Here is an 18,849-nt window from a genome sequence, read left to right on the forward strand (position 1 = left end):
TGTTAATTTATGTCGTTAATTGACTATGTTGTATACAATAGTATGTTGCACCCTGTTGTTTTGTTTCACCGTGTACTAAAAGGTGAACTGTATGCTTGAAATGGCAATAAAAAGCCTACTTGAATGTGTGAATGCTGCCCTGGGATTAACAGAAGTCCTATCCACTTTCGTGCCCAGTGTTCCCAGTATAGCCGAACCATAAAGCATAAAGAACTCCCTGAATTAATAAAAGCATTCACGATGTTTCCACATCGAACTATTTTAGAAATCTACAACCCCTAATCATCTCTCAAGGAACCCTCTTTTCCCCCCCTACACCTACAGTAAGACCCAACCCTAACCTTCATGTCCCAATGGAAATCTTTTGTTTTTGTTTGGAAAGTTTTTCTACTAAAATAAAAGCTTCTTTATGAGGTCTGTCCCGTGAAAAACACTCCTTTAGTCACATCACTGTGAGAATGAGCATTAATGAGTAAAGCAGGAGGCGGTCAGCGCCAGGTCGTGTTGATACTGAGCACAACAATTTAATAGGTGTAGACAGACTGACGAGTCACACAGTCCACACACACTCACCTGTGAATCACACACACGTCCGTCTGATCCGTCACACGGCTGACCTCAAAAGCTCACGACAGGTACACTTACAAAAACTACCAGGGCATTTAGAATATCAGTTATTATTATTGATGATGATGGTTGGGATGTAAGATATTCCACCATGAAAGGTGTTAAGAACTTGCTTTCTACAAGAAAAAAAAAGGACTTCAGGTTTGTTTTTTTAATGGCAAAATCTCAAATAGAATATGAGACGGAAAGATCACTTAAAGACCTGGTGAAGTTGCATGGGAAAAAAAAAATGATGAGAACTAAACAGCAGTGTCTCTATAAGAAAACCACGTGCTAGTAAGACTTGTCAAAAAGAAAAAAAAATGCTTCACTTTGCTAAAGAGCGTTAAGATTAGAAAAAGGTCATGTGATCTGGTGAGTGCAGATTGAGCCTATTCCAGAGTGATGGTCGTGTCAGGGTAATGAAGCGATCATGCATAGTGTCCACTGTACAAGTCTCTGGAGACAGTGTGATGACCTGGAGTTGCTTCAGGTGCTCAGGTCTAGACTCGGTGGCAATAAAATGAAGTCAGCTGATGACCTGAATGTACTGAATGACCAGGTTATCACACCTATGGAGTTATTCCTCCCTGATGGAACAGGCGTGGGATGGGTTCTTGGAGCATGAGGAATCATTTCCACAGTGTGTACTTTGATCAAAGCTCAAGGTGACTGAATGAATCTTTTTTTTTTTTTGTAATCCTTAAACAGTACAAAGAAAGGTTTCCCTGAGGTTGTTTGAATAGTTTTGCCTTCTTAATCTCATCCAGGGGTTCAGTCCACTAACAAGAAGTGTCTATTTTAGGGATCAGCCATACAACCTTGATGAGATTCCCCTGAGGGCAGAACCTTAAAAGTTCTAGTTTCCTTCCCTCTAAGAATACATTGAGCCATTTAAAAAAAAAAAGAAAAGAAAAGAAGTTTATGTTACGCACATGGTGGGAAAAGAGCGGGAACGAGAGTGTATTTCTAAGGAAACCTTATTACAGGGAACACCAAGATTATAAAGTGGTGTTGATGGTTTTCTACCCAATTTAAAGGGGCAGTACGAGTACAGACAGATTGAAACTTGTGTCCAGAAATTTGCAGCTGTAAACTGGAAACGAAGAAGAAAAAAAAAAAAAACCAAAACACCAGAGCAGCTCACGGCTTTCACTGACTGCCGACAGATTGATTTTTGTCGTTATTATCTTTGAGAACTGTAAAAATATTTAGCGCCCCTTTCCTCCTGGTGCTCTTGACACCCCCTAAATCACCTCCTACCCCTTAGTTCACTCTCTCATATAAACTCCCCTTTGTATCCTGTACCTTCACGTACATAGACTATGTTTCCTTTAAGATACTCAGTGATGTGAGGAAAGCTAAAAGTAACACAACGTTTCCATCCTTCCTATGCACATTATTTTAGGATAGGTTTTTTTTTTCTTTACTCCATTCCCCCCTCCTTTCTCGCAATCAGTGTGTTTTTGGCTGCCACGGCTGAAACCACATCATTTCCACGCCCACACACGGTCCTCCTTATCCTCTCTCTCGCGCGCGCGCCTAAAACCAGATGCAGAAACACACTGCTATATATACACACACTTTAAACAGAGAGCCCTCTACAGCACACTGCTGTTTGGTTACGAGGCTCGGCAGGGCCACAGCGAGGACGCCAATCACTGCACGGATAGTGCGGCTATCGAGGACCTGCAAAATAGCTGCCACTGACAGACCTGCTCTTTTCCCTCTCGCTTAGACTGCGCGTGATTACGGGCAACATAGGGGGACAGGCTTACACCTCGTACCCTTTTTTTCGTTTTTAAGCCAGGGAGCTGGATGCCTCTGCGTGGGGTCACACAACCCTAGCAGAAAAGTACAATATTACAAACAGCTGGAACACAAAGAGCTTTCATTTTCTCTATGCAAATTTGCATGGATTTGGTCTCCCTTGGACAAAAGTTGTGACTTTGCTGGATTTTTTTTTTTTTGGCATGTTTGTATCACTGCTAGTGCTGTCAATCGATTAAAAGTTAAACACGATTAATAACAAATTATAAAATACTCAGGTTTACTTATACTATAAATGTGCAGTGTTGCAATAAACAAGTGCATGGCAAACTGATTAGAGGAAACAGATTATGCAGGTTTATAATACCTCAAATGTTAAATTAAAATCTTTTGAATTGGACCGGCACTACATTAAGTTGCTGGGTAGTGCAGGGCGTGGCAACTCACCCATGGTGGGGCTCAAATTTGGATCCTCACATCCAAAAATCGACAAACTAGAGCCTGAGCCACCACTCCCACATCTTATACTTAATGTATTCTTGTAAAAATCGTTCCCCTTGAAGGTAGATCGAGCACATGACTTTGTTATTTTCCAAACCTTTTATCTAGAAGCTTTTTATAAAATAACTTCTTGTTCAGCACATCTGGTGATGTTTCCTCAGCCATCTTATTATTCGCGTTAAACGTGCTGTTATATCACACAACCGGGTAACCGTGCTGCGATTATGGGAAGCCATGAAGGTCAAACTTGTTTATATAATTAATTTGTGATGAAAAATTTATTATAGTAATGCGTTAAAAATTTCGAAATTATTCACATGCGTTAATATCGACAGCCCTACTTCCACAATTATAAAATTATGAAAACAACGACACTGACATATAAACATAGTCGAATCATATATACAAGGATATGCTGTTATTTATATACGCTTCATAAAGCTTACTATGTTTATATATATATATATATATATATATATATATATATATATATATATATATATATATATATATATATATATCATTTTACATGGTTTATAAAGCATGCGTCAGAACAAAGTAATATGGTCTGAGAATAAACATTTCCAAGCAACATTAATTGTTTCTTTGGTTTGGTTGGTCACTGGTTTTACACATCATGATTGTTTTCTCAGCTTTTCAATTATAATAGGAACAAACCACATTGTTTCATGTGCTGGTTAATTTCTTCAAGCTGGTCTTCAAGTGATTTCATCACTGATCACAACCCACATGAAAACGCTCCTCCTCCCGCTATTTCTACCAGTACTACCATGCTGCCGTCAGGGGGGGTCAAAAGGTACGAATGACCCTGACCCGAGTCCTAGAGGGGCCCACACACACACACACGCACGCACACACACACACACAGGCCTATGGTTGACCCTTAAATGGGATCAAGTACAACAATTTACTTACTTCCATACACAATTCTGACAAGCCACTTCATACACATTTACATGATTAATACACTTCTTGTTATCATTAAAAGACATTTGTACTTGTCATCTGATACCCCTCTCCCACCCCACCAGTCAAAACACTTGGCCAATCACATTACCGGTGAGCGTGGCTGGAAGTGAGCGTGCATTCAGTAAACTAAAACTATATGTGCTTCACAGTGAGCAAGGAAACACCATAGACTCTCAATCCACTGCATTAAGGGGAAAAAATAAATAAATATCAGATGTTATCGGATAGTTTGCTGCAAAAAAATCTTGTGTTTGGACCTAAACGCCAGTCAGGAAAACATTACACCTCATAGAAAATAGCTGAAAAGGTGGTTATCATGAAATGAGCCATATATGTGAGAAAGCTGCTGTGTTTATTGTTATATTATTATTATAATGATTCCAGTGTACGGTCATATACAGTACTCTCAGCCAAAACACGGTATTGGTGCTGATTTAAATTTTTATTTTATTGTAAAACGTATAAAACAGACAATGTGTGGTCGAAGAAGCTGTTTCTGACGTTGGGAGTGACCAATCGTGCTTCCATAATAAGTTGTTAACTTTAGCGTTTGAGAGATGATTTTATATGTGGCCATTTTCTATCATTATACTGTCTCCCTTCAAACATATATCATTTAAAATTCTAATAAAGACCTGTAAAAATGTAATTGTTTTTTGGTGAAAGCTTACCAAGCAAAAAATCTGTAGTGTCCGTAACCATGTCAAATTCATGTTGCAATTTTAACAATGTTGCATTTTAGAATAATAAACTTTTTCAGGTTTATGTCTTTTCATGTGAATCTAAATTGGCCAAGTTTCATCTGAATGACAGTTAAGACCGTTAAAAGATTTGAATTCAAAAAAGTTCCGGACACGAAAACATAAAAGCCCATGAAACTGTTTTAAGCTTTTACTGTTTACTTTTATCTAATAAAAATATAAACATGTATTCATAAATATTTACAAAATATGAAGCATGGATCGGAAGATAAGAAGTATTATGAAAAATGGTTTTATATGATCTGAAATGTCACTTTTTCACTTAGGTGAGAGACTTTAACACTAATACCATATTTGGTTTTGTTTTGTACAACTTCCTGAACAACCGAACCAATATTCTGATAGATGCACCCTCGAGACTGATATGATAAATGATTAAATGTGTACATTTCCCCAGTGATCAGATCTCACGAGTTAATGCTTTGCAGTCATTTAATCTCCATCATTGTTTTATTTTAAGGTAAAAGAAGGAATATAGGCATTTTGTTCCTGCTCATCAAGAACATTTCTTACACAGGACAGTAATGCTGAGTTTGTAAATGATTGTTTGAAACTTCATGTGTGTGGAGTGGAGGTGGATGAAGGGAACATTTCAGAATGCTGTCCCCCTGACCATGGGTTCCAGTGGCTGCTGCTAATACTAATTATAAATAAAATTCATCATTTTTATTGATGGTTCACTTTCAGGACACTCAAGATCACATAATGCACGTCAAAATTAAAAATCTATATTTATTAACGTCTAACTGGAGTCAGGAATTTAAAGGATATATAGATATACACACACACCAATCAGTCATTACAGTACCACACACAACATTAAGGCCAGTGCAGTGTAGGTTCCTCTTGGGCCACCGGGGAGGCTGCCACCCCTCCGAGCGTGACTACACAGGGGCTTTTAGCCTTTAAGCACAGTATGGCGATAAAACACCACTTGCACGTTACAGGAGAGTTTATGCCACATCCTGACCTCGCTTCAAGACATTTCCACATGTTTGGGCCATTAAAGGAGTTCCTGGGAGGCTGGCGTTTCAGACGTGAAGCAGGCAGTCCGATCATGGCTCCGGCGTACTGAGGAAACATTCACTAGTGAAACACTGGGATAAGTGCACTAGTGTAGAAGGGGATTATATAGAGAACTAAATGTTTCGTATTTTTATTCCGCACAATCCACAAGTCCTGGTTTGACTTGAAAGGCCGTCGAGTTCAAAACAGCCGTCTCTTCTGTTCGGAGTGTGTGGTTCTGGTCAAAAGCATTTACTTGAAGTGAAACAAAACGACCACTTCAAATTGCTCTTATATGTAGTCACCTAAAAAAAACCCTAATCGCTGTTGGCTGACTACTTTAATCGCTTATCCAGAAGAAATTTGAGGCAGCTGCGCCTTTAAAAACATTCCATCTAAACACTCGTGATGTACAGACTTTAATACAATTCAATTCCTTTCTAGACTTTCATCAGGTTAATTGTCTTCCTGATATGAGTTAAAGGGAAGGAATGACATCACCAGGGTGTGGAACGAGGTCATAACACAGGACTGAGCGGTTATAAAACAATATGAGATGGGATCACTGATATGAAGGCTCTTGTGGACAGCCAGCACTGCTGCCGTGTTACAAGTGTGTGTGTGTGTGTGTGTGTGAGAAAACCTGCAGGAAAGTTAAGGACGTCTCAAAACACCCGCGCTCTTTAGGAGATCGGTCCGATCTTCATCTGATTCTCACTGAGGAATGTGTGGAGTGTCGACAGAACTAATGAAAGACCTGGATTGAAAATAACGAAGCACAAAACACGAAGCACAAAACACTTTCTCTCTCACTCGTACACACAAATTCAGAATGTGTAAAAGTAAAGGCTTGATAAGAGCTCATTCATATGAGTACAGTCGACCACGGTGACTGACAAACAACACAAGTGTGTATGGTGTGGTGTGTGTGTGTGTGTGTGTCGAGGAGGAGCGAAAAAAAAAAGGCTAATTCTCAGCTTTCAATTTATTTCTCATATATATGTATTTTTTTGGTACATAAATCTCCAGCGCTTTCACAAAAAGGCAGGAAAATAACAAATCAGGGAGCAAATGAAAACCCGGTATTGTAGAGGATTGTTTTTAAAAGATCTTTTCCTTTATTAAATGTATTAAATTAAGCTGAAAAGGTTGGGGTGGGGTGGGTAAGACACCCTCCAGGACTGCATCAGTGTGTTTGTTGGAGAGAAGGAGAAACTATGAAGGACTTTAAACATCCATTAATTCAGCTGTTTAAACATGGACTGGAATAAATATTGCGGTACTGAATTAGCAAAGGTTAAAAATAGAGCGTATGTTTAATAAATTTGAGAAAGGAGCCCTGTTCAGTGTGTGTCACAATGTGTGGTCAAAAAACAAAAAAAGAAATAAAAACTTTGAGATCTAACACAAGGCTGAACGTCTTTGGTTTGACCTTCGTGACTCGAGCGTAACAGGCTTAACAGTTCAGCTTTGGTTGATTTCAACAGTGCGAGTGTCTCGGACAAACCGGTCGTCCCGATCCTTCAGACGTATGGACGTGAGCGTTTGGCGAAACGATGCCGGTACTAGGCTGGATGAGTGACTATTAAACCGAGACCTTCTTAAAGGGTTGTAAAACGTGAGCGCCGTCCTGAAACATGGTTGGTAAACAACAACAGGAAATAGAAAAGCATCTGGATTGTTTTTTTTTTTTTTTTACGGCAAAGAAAAAAAAACGGTCACAGTTTTACTAGTCAAGAGCGGTGTCAGGGGTCAGTGAGCACACGTGGAGTCACACAGTCATGGAGGGAGGCTTTTCCACCCCGGAACACATTTACACATTTAGTGATTAAAAAACACTTTCGATCTCGCACATTTAAACAGGCTGTGGAGGAAAAAAAAACAACAACAACCGAGTATTGAGTACATAGCGACGGTACATCATCAGCCACACGGTAATGATTTTCAGAATGTGTGTTAACTGCTTTTATTTGACACTTAGAAAGTATTCGAGACGCACGAGCGCATCTCTGTGGTAGCCGTTTTGTTCAGACGGACATCTTCCCCTTCCTTATAGAGGAAAAAGGAAAAAAACAAAAAACAAAACTCAGAGTTCAACTCTATTCGTCTCTCTTTATCAGTTAATATATAGATATACGTAGACACGTGTGTGTGTGTGTGTGTGTGTGTGTGTGTAGGGGGGGAGCGTTAAACAAGTCCATGCAGAACTTCTCTGGCAGTGGATCTCATCGCTGAGTGAACAGACAAAAGCAATAGCAAATAAATCAGACTCTCGGAGACGAGCGCTGACCTTCGCTGCCGCGCTCATGTCACGTATTAGGAAAGATTACAACAACAACACAAAAAAAGGGGTCAGTTGACTGACGGCGTGTTTTTCTCTGTTTATTTCTAATGATTCTCCTCGATACTGCCGACTCCCACAGACCTGACTGTGCACTCAACACTGATAGATAATGGAAAGAATTCCACAATGAAATGAGAAGATGAAGAATTGCGAATGATGGTGCTTTAAAAAAAAAAACAAGACTTGAAAACATTGTCCAGAATGCAAAAACAATAGTTTAGGCATAATTAGTCGAGCAGATGTGCTTCTGACCTGCCGCTCTTCCAAAGACGCAAGGCACCGGGATTTAAAGTGCGACGTGTAAAGTGAGTAAAGACTGGAAAAGATTGTGATGAAGCGAGGGAACTCGAGTGTTTAAATGGAAGAGGACGCAAAAAACAAACAAACAAACAAAAAAAAAACTGTGGTGACCCTGAAGTACGAGATACAAAAACATTTTTACGAAATATTAAAATGTTTCACAAAACACGACCACACTGAAAAATCGCAGGAAAGGCAGGGAGAACATTTGTGAATGTCTTTTTGGGTTTCAGGAAATGTGGCCGTGTTTCGTGAAACATTTTTGAGTGGGGCTGTTTTGTGAAATATATTTTGTGTTTTGTGAATTTTTGTGTTTCGTGAAACGTTTTTGTATTTTGTATTTGCTCCAGGAAATATATGTCTGTTTAGGGAAGTTATTTGTGTTTTAAGAAACTTTTTTTCAGGGTCTGTTTTGTGAAATGTTTGTGAAACATTGCGTTTTAGGAAGGGGAGCTGTTTTGTGAATTTTTTCTGTGTTTTGTGAAGCATTTTTGTGTTTCGAGAGACTTTTCTTTTGTGTTTAAGGGAGTGTGGCCGTTTTGTACAATGTTTTTTGTGTTTTGTGAGTTTCTATATTTCGCGAATAGTTTGTGTTTTGTGATCCTTCTTTTTTTTTTTTTCAGGAAGCGTGGCTGTTTAGTGAATTTAGTAGTGTTTCATGAAGCATTAGCATTTTTGTGTTTTGAGAAAACTTTTAGGAAAGTGATTTTTTTTTTTCAGGAACTGTGGCTGTTTTGTGAAATATTTTTGTGTTTCAAGAAATGTGGCTTTTTAGTCTTTTTTTGTGTTTCGAGGAACCTTTCTTTTGTGTTAAAGGGAGTGTGGCTGTTGTGTACAATGTCTTGCGAACAGTTTGTTGTGTTTTGTGACATACTTTTTTGTTTGTTTGTTTCAGTAAGCGTGGCTTGGATATTGTGAAACATTTTGTGCTTCAGGAAACTTGGCTGTTTTATGAAATGTTTTTTTTTGTGTGTTTGAGAAACGTTGTTGCATTTTGTAATTCAGGGCCACCTTACAAAACCACAGTGATGGGGAGAATCCCTACATATGTCACTCTCTCTTACACACACACACACACACAGGACAGAACGTCCCCTCTACTCTCACTGTGATCTGGTTCTGCTTACTCTTCCTTGTTTTCTGATTGAATTCGGAGTGGACTGGAGGTACCCGGAGAGCACAGCATCAGTGTGCGCCTCATAAATCCTCGTCCTGTGCGTGCGTGTGTGTGTGTGTGTGTGTGTGTGTGTGTGCACAATTGTGTGAAAGTGGATGTGGAAGAGTGAGCATGTGTGAGAGGCCTGTGTTTAGTCTAAGCTTGGATACTGAGCCACAGCACTGATAACTGAGCCCCATATTTCAGAGACCTGAGTGCCAAGCCAAAACACTGCTCTTGAGTGTGTGTGTGTGTGTGTGTGTGTGTGTGTGTGTGTGTGTGTGTGTGTGTGTGTGTGTGTGTGAGAGAGAGAGAGAGAGAGAGAGAGAGAGAGAGAGAAAAGGAAGCATAGATGCGTGTGTGTGTGTGTGTGTGTGTGTGTGTGTGTGTGTGTGTGTGTGAGAGAGAGAGAAAAGGAAGCATAGATGCGTGTGTGTGTGCTCTGTCATATAAAGAAACCCATCAGGATTAATTGTAGTAATAAAAAGTGTAATAAAATCATTTGCGTTTGCCGTCTCTGGGCGTTTCCTTGGTAATGCCAACATGAAGAGAGGAACCATTACATCTGCATCATTAAACACTGGCACTGGTTAACCTTTGGATCGTCTCAGACTGTGTGTATATAGAAATATAAAGCATATAAACACACGAAATATACACCCGAACGCAAAAGTTTACACCCCCATGGTTAAAAAGCTCTTTACCTTTTAATTTATAACCTCAGCTCTTCAGCCGTATTCGGTGCTCGTGCTAATGATGAAGGAAAATCTGTGAAAGCTAAAACACTACCGACCCGATGTAAGGTGTGTGTGAGAGAGAGAGAGAGAAAAAAAACCATGCACACTTGATAGCACTTACAGAAAGGTGCAAGACGGATGATCAGTGAGAGTTGTGTCTCTCTGCTGCTTTTACACGTGTGCTTTGATGAAAAAAAACCCGGTTTGGTGCGCTTTCACTTAAAAATAGAAGGAAACGCGAGACGGTGTCGATGCAAATAGATAAAATTTGCAGTTTTCCCGCTGACTGAGACCGACCCCAGGGACGACGGGGTTTATAAACAGGATGGGATCACGTCTGAAAAGAACGGCGACTTGTTTTCACACATCAGCCCGAAACGTATTTGAACACGTTGAGTCACACGTCTACCTGCAGTGTGTTTATTCTTATTATTATTTTTTAAACGCATCTAAATAAATCGTCTTATAAAACAGGCCATTTATATCAGGCTACTGTCTTGGCGTCATGCTATTATTATTTCCCAATCATCATCTACTACTTTTTTTTTTTTTTGTGTGTGTGTCACAAGCAGATTAAAGTGTGTTGTTCAGGGTCGTGTTAAATCAGGATGGCTTTCAGGAACAAATTATGTTAAATCATTATTATTATTATTAGTTTTATTTTAAGGGCGTGTAAACTTTTGCACTGGGTTTCTAAACAGGTTGAAATAGACGCTGTAAATCCCCTGTGACTCACACCATGATGCCAGTCTACGTTTAAGTAAAACAAACATGCGACAAGTTTACCTTGGCTTATCTGTCTGTGTGTGTGTGTGTGTGTGTGTGTGTGTGTGTGCAGGGGTTGGTGGCGTGGCATGACACTCTCGCTCTGTGTGTGTGTGTGTGTTAATAAGAAAGATAAAGCCTTGCGCAGATTACAGACGTGACACTCTACCACGCTGCTTATCGGCGCGCTGAAACGCTGGCAAAGCGAAAGAGGAGAAGAAGAAGAAGAAGAAGAAGAAGAAGAAGATCAGAGTGCGAGTTACGCCTAGTGTCATCCACGTCCACGGGGAGAATCAACTCTGGACTTTAAAGCAAATCCGCGTATAATTGGTGAGGCAATATTTATGATGGAGTTGACCCTGATTTCTTGGACACCCTTGGCCCGGAGATATAGAGGCTCATATAGTCATAAACGGTGAGCGGATTCACCTTGGCGAGGTGTGGGGACGAGGGGCTCGGGAGTGGGAGAGACAGACAGAGAGACAGAGAGAGAGAGATAACGGAGAGCGGCAGGAGAACTCATCATTAAACTGAGAAAAGGAGGGGAAGAAAAAGTAACAGTCGCTCAGTTGAAGTAATTCAGGCCACTATGTACTTTATATAAAACATACCTACTGTCCTGATCCTAGATTTCCTATATATATATATATTTTTTTTATATATGTAGTGCATATTTTCATATACACGTCTCTGTAATACAAATCATCTGTCGGGAAGTACGAATAACAATCCTGCCAATAACTATACGTTTTCTAATTTCCTTTAATGACTCAGACGAACAAACAGTAACGGAAATAAGCCTAAGAAAAAAAAGCAAAGAATATATCAAACGTTCTCTCCGCGCTCTCCCAGGCGATTCTGGCAGCATATTAAACGCAAGTCTGAAGTGAATTCTGGGTAGTAACAGGGTTATGGATTGACCTACGGTGCTGTATGGGGGGATTTGTTTCGGTAGACAGCTAATGACTCTGGAGTGAAATCATTTGACTCACTCAATATGAGCAACAAAGAAAAAGAAACAAGGACGTTTTTTTTTTTTGCATCTGGAGACGGTCAGGGAGCAGATTTATGGACTGACAGTGAAAACGAGAGAGAGAGACTCTTCAGACATGAGCACATGTTAAGGGTAAGATGTTTTGGTTTCCCTCAGACTTGATGCACTTAATGGACTTCTTCTTTAATACTGCACTTCAGTGCTTCATCTCAGTGTGTGTGTACACGTGTGTATTTGAGCGAGCTGTAAACATCAGGGACCTGAAGCAGTAAACCAGCAGAAGGGAGGATAGGTAGGTGATGAGACACAGAGTCAGGGAGAAGACAGATGCAGGAATGACCCCCGCGAGGCTCGTTCTGCTCGTGCCCCGAGCTGATGTTGCTGATGCTCGTCCCAATTTACACCCCCGGCTCCTTCCTGTCCTTCCTGTCCGGTGCCTGGGAGTGTGGGTCTAACACGCACGCTGGTGTCCTTGAGCTCGTAAGCTGGGAGACAGGAGGCCGGACGCAGGTCTGGATTTCCCAATAAAAAAAAAAAGAAAAGAAAAAAAAAGTGGAAGAGTGTGTGGCGCGTTCAGCAGGACTCCTCCAGTGCGTTCACGACCTGCTCCAGGATGTCGGGGCAGTGGTCTGCGATCTGCTGCAGGACCGAGTTGGCGTACTCCTGCAGCTCGGCGCTCTCTCGCTCGCACTGCTCCAGCTCCGACTCCAGCTGCAGAAGAAGAAGGCAGAGGAGAAAAACATCTGCTTAATCCATTCTGATCGGTTTCTCCACAGCTTGAGCTGTATACATTAATGAGTTTTTGTTTTTTAGTAAGTAAGGAGTAAAATACTCTAGGGTCATGCTGGGATAGGAAAATAATCAACAACCTCTGCGGTGCCAATTCTCAAGTTTCCTAAAACAGCACGCCCTGAAGTGTTTCAGTCCTTTAAACAAGAATGATTTGGAAATTTGAAAGAACAACAACAATAAATATCATTATTATGACGCCAGGTTAATTAATCTGACATTTCAAGACCATATAGTTTTTTTTTTATTTTTTATATTAATTAATCCCTTTATGAATTTACCAAACACAATTAAGTCAAATAAAGTGATTAAGGCCCGGGAGATTTTATGGTCAGCCAGGTTTAAAATCTTAATGCTAGGATTTTTATTTGTTCCTTCCTGCACTCCCTGTGTTTCCTCCCCTTCTGTCCAACTGTGAACACAGAAGCCCATCTGGGTCAAAGAGAAGTGAAAGTAAGTCAAGTGCAACTATAAAGTTGTCGGCTCAGACGAGACCATGAAAGTGTCTGTGAGCTGAGAAATGTGAGCGAGCGCAGATGAGGTGAAAATAAGGAAGAAAAAAGAGAGAGAGATCAGGAAGGTGTGAAGCTACAGTGACTATATAATCTCCTTCTGCTCTCTCTCTCTCTCGTTCTCTTCGCCACCTGATCTGACTGTCTAACTTCCCGTTAACACCCCATCATTAAAACGCTGCTGGAAAGCCCTGTCTCTGCAAAGTGCATCATTTTAAACCATTAGAACACGGCTCTGCGCTTGGAATTCATTTCGCTGGTTTTAATTTTCCGCTCGTTAAAGGAAGCCGAGGCTAAAAACGAGTATTTAACATATTTTACTGCATCTCATGCACTAATGATAATCACAGGTGAGAATCGCATTTATACGCGGAAAACTGTTTTTCCACTTGGAGCGAGACGGGAAACGGGAAGGAGGGTGATGGCCAAGGATACGCTGTGCCAAGCGGCCCAGGGAAGTATGATAGAGCAGGAGCAGGTGCCCCAGTCTAGCGTTTTCTCACACACTCAAACACACACACACACACACACACACACAGGTGTCAGAGAGGCCCATTAACCATTAACGCTTCCACCAACACAATGCTCTGTGGTAAGAGGAGAAAAGAAGAAGAGAAAAATGAGAAAGGAAAAAGTTGCATGTTGTAAAAAAAAAAAATAAAAAAATAAAAAAAAATATGCACAAAAATTCACAAAAACTTGCTTAGTTAGCAAGTACAGTCGTGGCCAAAAGTTTTGAGAATGACATAAATATTGGAAATTGGAAAAGTTGCTGCTTAAGTTTTTATAATAGCAATTTGCATATACTCCAGAATGTTATGAAGAGTGATCAGATGAATTGCATAGTCCTTCTTTGCCATGAAAATTAACTTAATCCCAAAAAAAACCTTTCCACTGCATTTCATTGCTGTCATTAAAGGACCTGCTGAGATCATTTCAGTAATCGTCTTGTTTACTAAGGTGAGAAAGTTGACGAGCACGAGACTGGAGATCATCATGCCAGGCTGATTGGGTTAGAATGGCAGACTTGACATGTTAAAAGGAGGGTGATGCTTGAAATTATTGTTCTTCCATTGTTAACCATGGTGACCTGCAAAGAAACGCGTGCAGCCATCATTGCGTTGCATAAAAATGGCTTCACAGGCAAGGATATTGTGGCTACTAAGATTGCACCTAAATCAACAATTTATAGGATCATCAAGAACTTCAAGGAAAGAGGTTCAATTCTTGTTAAGAGGGCTTCAGGGCGTCCAAGAAAGTCCAGCAAGCGCCAGGATCGTCTCCTAAAGAGGATTCAGCTGTGGGATCGGAGTGCCACCAGTGCAGAGCTTGCTCAGGAATGGCAGCAGGCAGGTGTGAGCGCATCTGCACCCACAGTAAGGCGAAGACTTTTGGAAGATGGCCTGGTGTCAAGAAGGGCAGCAAAAAAGCCACTTCTCTCCAAAAATAACATCAGGGACAGATTGATCTTCTGCAGAAAGTATGGTGAATGGACTGCTGAGGACTGGGGCAAAGTCATATTCCCGATGAAGCCTCTGTCCAATTGTTTGGGGCATCTGAAAAAAGGCTTGTCCGGAGAAGAAAAGGTGAGCGCTTCCATCAGTCCTGTGTCAAGCCAACAGTAAAGCATCCTTAGACAATTCATGTGTGGGGTTGCTTCTCATCCAAGGGAGTGGGCTCACTCACAATTTTGCCCAAAAACACAGCCATGAATAAAGAATGGTACCAAAACACCCTCCAACAGCAACTTCTACCAACAATCCAACAACAGTTTGGTGAAGAACAATGCATTTCCAGCACGATGGAGCACCGTGCCATAAGGCAAAAGTGATAACTAAGTGGCTCGGGGACCTAAACGTTGAAATTCTGGGTCCACGGCCTGGAAACTCCCCAGATCTTAATCCTATTGACAACTTGTGGTCAATCCTCAAGAGGCGGATGGACAAACAAAAACCCACTAATTCTGACGAACTCCAAGAAGTGATTATGAAAGAATGGGTTGCTATCAGTCAGGATTTGGCCCACAAGTTGATTGAGAGCATGATCCTGAAAAAGAAGGGCCAACACTGCAAATACTGACTCTTGGCATAAATGTCATGTAATTGTCGATAAAGGCCTTTGAAACGTACAACGTGCTTGTAATTATATTTTAGTACATCACAAACAACTGAAACAAAGATCTTAAAGCAGTTTAGCAGCAAACTTTGTGAAATCTAATATTTGTGTCAAAAAATTGTTCTCAAAACTTTTGGCCACGACCCTAAGTAAGTAAATATTAGCTGAAAAGGTTTAGATAACTTCTTAAAATAAGCCTAGGTATTTTTGAAGTATTATAAGTGAGAATTTTTTTTATTTTTTTTTCTTAATCTTTGTAATTTTATGTAGTCTATATTACATTGAGGGTTGCTCAAATATATTTATTTACAATGGTTCAAATAAAATAAAGTCAACATTTCAGAAAGGACAAACTATTGGGCTGCATCAAGCAAAGACAACAACTAAGGAGATTTAAATGACTGGAACTGGTTTAAGAACACTAAATAATGACAAATTCTTTGGAAAAGAAATCATTAAGGGAGATCACAAACACTTGAACGTGCAAGTCAAAAAAGAAAATCACCAGTAAAAACCACAGCTATGTTTAATAATGATGAATTTGATTTGAAGCGATGAACCTGTACAAGCCTCTGGAGACAGTGTTATGATCTGGGGTTGCTTCAGTTACTCAGGTCTGGCTTAGTAACGTTATGTGGCAATAAAAAGAAGTCAGCTGACCACCTAAATGTACTGAATGACCAGATTATCACATCTATGGAGGTTTTCTTCCCTGATGGACTCAGATTCTGAAAGAGTGATTCCAGGAGCATAAACATTTATTTTCTCACATGAACTAGCCACTGAATTGTGTGTGCGGCAATCAAAGTAAAAGGTGACTGAATGAAATCTAAGAGTGTGTGAATTTTTCTCTCTGGCCAGGCAGTGTATTTTTTAGTATTTCAATAAAAGCGTTTCATTACATGTAATTCATTAGCAATTCATTGATGCTTTCCAAGAATAAGAAACAACCTCAAGAAATTCTTATTCATCATCATCCAGCATTAGGATTTTATTTTTTTTTCTCCCCTCAGTTTCGGGTCCAGCGTGTCCTAAATTTCACTTGCAGTTTTGGCTTCGGTGAAGAATTTTTTATTTCAGTGCGTCGCTCATCACTCAAACGTTACCCAGCAGAGCCTCCAAGTCATCCGCCCCACATTTCCCCCAAAGGTACGCGGGCCTCTGTGAACAGGCAGAGATTTGATGTTGTCCAAAACCTTCAAATTGCCTTTCAGATCTAAACGCAGACCAAAGATCCAAAAGCTCTCCATCCGCAGAATATTTAGAAAGAAAAAAAAAAAAACAAACCCACAAAGCTGTTTTCTTTGGCTCGCCCAAATTTAACAAGGTTAATGATAAAGACATCTGCAACAATAATGAGAGCGCATATTCATATATCATAAAAAGCGCTTCCCCTTTATGTATTGTGTGCGCGTGTGTGCCTGGACTGAATGGTCGCTTCATAATTAATAAAACAAAACAAGGATTCGGTGGTTCAGATGGCGCAACGCAATGCTACCTGTCAGGCTGGTGTTTGTACAACTGCAGGGCAAACACGCCTGGCCAGCGGCGAGAATGACAAGCATCCATTGCTGATGCACAGAGCTAGTGCTAATGCTACGCTCCGCTTGCACAGCCTCTGAAGGGGGGAGTCCGTGACGGATATGCCCGGGAAAGACTTTCCATATCTGGGCCTCTGCGCCAAGGCGAAATGGGGAAAAGATTAAATCCTTAAGAATGAATCTGGGCCAGGACTGGAAGGGGGCAATCAGAATCTAAGTGGACCTGAACAAGTTTATATAAGGATACAAACTGGCATTTATTGATGCTCAAATTTAGAAAAACAGCCAAGACTCCGTTCTCTGTGTCAAATTTTCATCTCGTATGTCCATGCACGATGCATCAAATGACTCGCAGTGAAAACGAAAGCACGGCAGCTTCAAGTCTATAGAAAGGGCTGCTAGCCCAGATTTAGACTAACCCCTGGGAATATTGGACATGTGGGAAAACAGATACACAGAATAAAAGAGCAGGTAGAACAGAGAAAGATGACATCGTGTTGTATGAGGGGGGTTAATGAGGCTCATCGGAGGCTGATATATGATGCTCGATACGAGGCTGAGGGGTGCAGTCAGGCCACCTATCTAAGCTCCATTAAGAGCACACGGCAGAGAAACTGCAGGAGGTTTGGAGCTCAAAGCTAGCTTAAAAATATGGGGGAGAAAAAAAATTCCCATTTTTAGGGTTAGTACCTAGGTAACTCCAACCCGAGGATTTTAAGTTCATTTATAATACATAACTCAGGTGACCTAAAAGTTTGTGCATGTTTAAGTATTGGCAATACAACCGTGCACCGAGCTACTTAAGGAGCTGACTGAACTGAAAACCTCGCAAGAAAGGACAACTTGTTTATTATTATTATTATTATTAACATGTTAGTAATCCGTGTGTAGAAACATAACACATGTTGTTCACTTGGAATGTTTGTCTTGATATGTTTTAATAAAAAAATATACAATGTTACAGAAAACATTTAACATTTGTATGTCGAAGTATTTCATTAGCTTTCCCACTTATACTAATAGCTCAACTTGAAATGTTTTTTTTTTGGACGCCCTGAAGATTAAAAAGTTATGAATTAGCTATGAATGTATACATTTTTACTTTCTTGTTATATTTTTAAACATGTCTCCCAACATTGGTGTAAATGTACTGAAACGTCAGCTTGGAGAAACTTTTCAGAATAAAAAAGAGGGATTACTTCAATTCTATTTTTGTCTATACATAAATTATTTTTGGTTCTTTTCACATCCTGGAGTCCTTAGTCGCTCTTTTCCTTCACCCCCCACCTCGTATGTGACTCTGCAGTCACGGTGTTGTCCTGGATCTCTCAGAAATCACAGCTTTCCATGTCTATCGAGTACAACCTGCATATGCGAAATCCTCATTAGCATTAGCATTGCTCTCTCACCGACTTTGGAAGTGATGTAATTATTCTGTTTGGGCAAATTATTCTCTCTAAACAAAACACAAGACCCCCCACTCACTTCACATGCGATTTCTAAGCAAATTAGTTCTCGTTATTTATGATCCCGGTAAACGTTTCCACCAAATGAGCATGATTATAAACAGGCGATATAAATACGGGAATGAGATCTGATAGCAATAATGAAATTCAAAAGAAAAACATCTTAAAATGTTTATTAATCCAAAGGGCATGCTGGAACTTTGAGGCTAATTACGGCAAAGCTGCACATCCGTCAGATGGGAACAAACAGGGCCCGTTTGCTAGACACTGATTAAGACCAGAGTTCGGGACATGAGCGACTTTCAACTGAGAATTTCCAGGCAGTGTGTAATTTTTTCTAAGGTTAGTCCGAGATCTCGACACGACTCGGTTTAAGTGAATGAGCTCTCTGGTGTAGGCATGGCTGCTGGGTCTTCTCACCACTTTACTATGTCTACTTAGTAAAGATCCTCTGAAAAAACAGAGCAGTAAAGATAACACAAAGCTTTAGATAAGAG

The 18,849-nt window shown here is 40.3% G+C and overlaps 1 protein-coding gene across 2 annotated transcripts in view; it reads right to left on the reverse strand.

Annotated features, from left to right (window-relative positions):
- Positions 1–11,162: 11,162 nt before the first annotated feature.
- Positions 11,163–18,849, reverse strand: part of erc1b (ELKS/RAB6-interacting/CAST family member 1b) — a 220,985-nt gene continuing 213,298 nt past the window's right edge. For both annotated transcript variants that reach the window (XM_053508595.1, XM_053508594.1), the window contains one exon: positions 11,163–12,640. In XM_053508595.1, the coding sequence (XP_053364570.1) occupies positions 12,503–12,640 (138 nt within the window). In that variant the 3' untranslated portion in view covers positions 11,163–12,502. The remainder of the gene's footprint in view (positions 12,641–18,849) is intronic.

Source organism: Clarias gariepinus, chromosome 12, assembly GCF_024256425.1.
Source record: "Clarias gariepinus isolate MV-2021 ecotype Netherlands chromosome 12, CGAR_prim_01v2, whole genome shotgun sequence".
NCBI lineage: Eukaryota > Metazoa > Chordata > Actinopteri > Siluriformes > Clariidae > Clarias > Clarias gariepinus.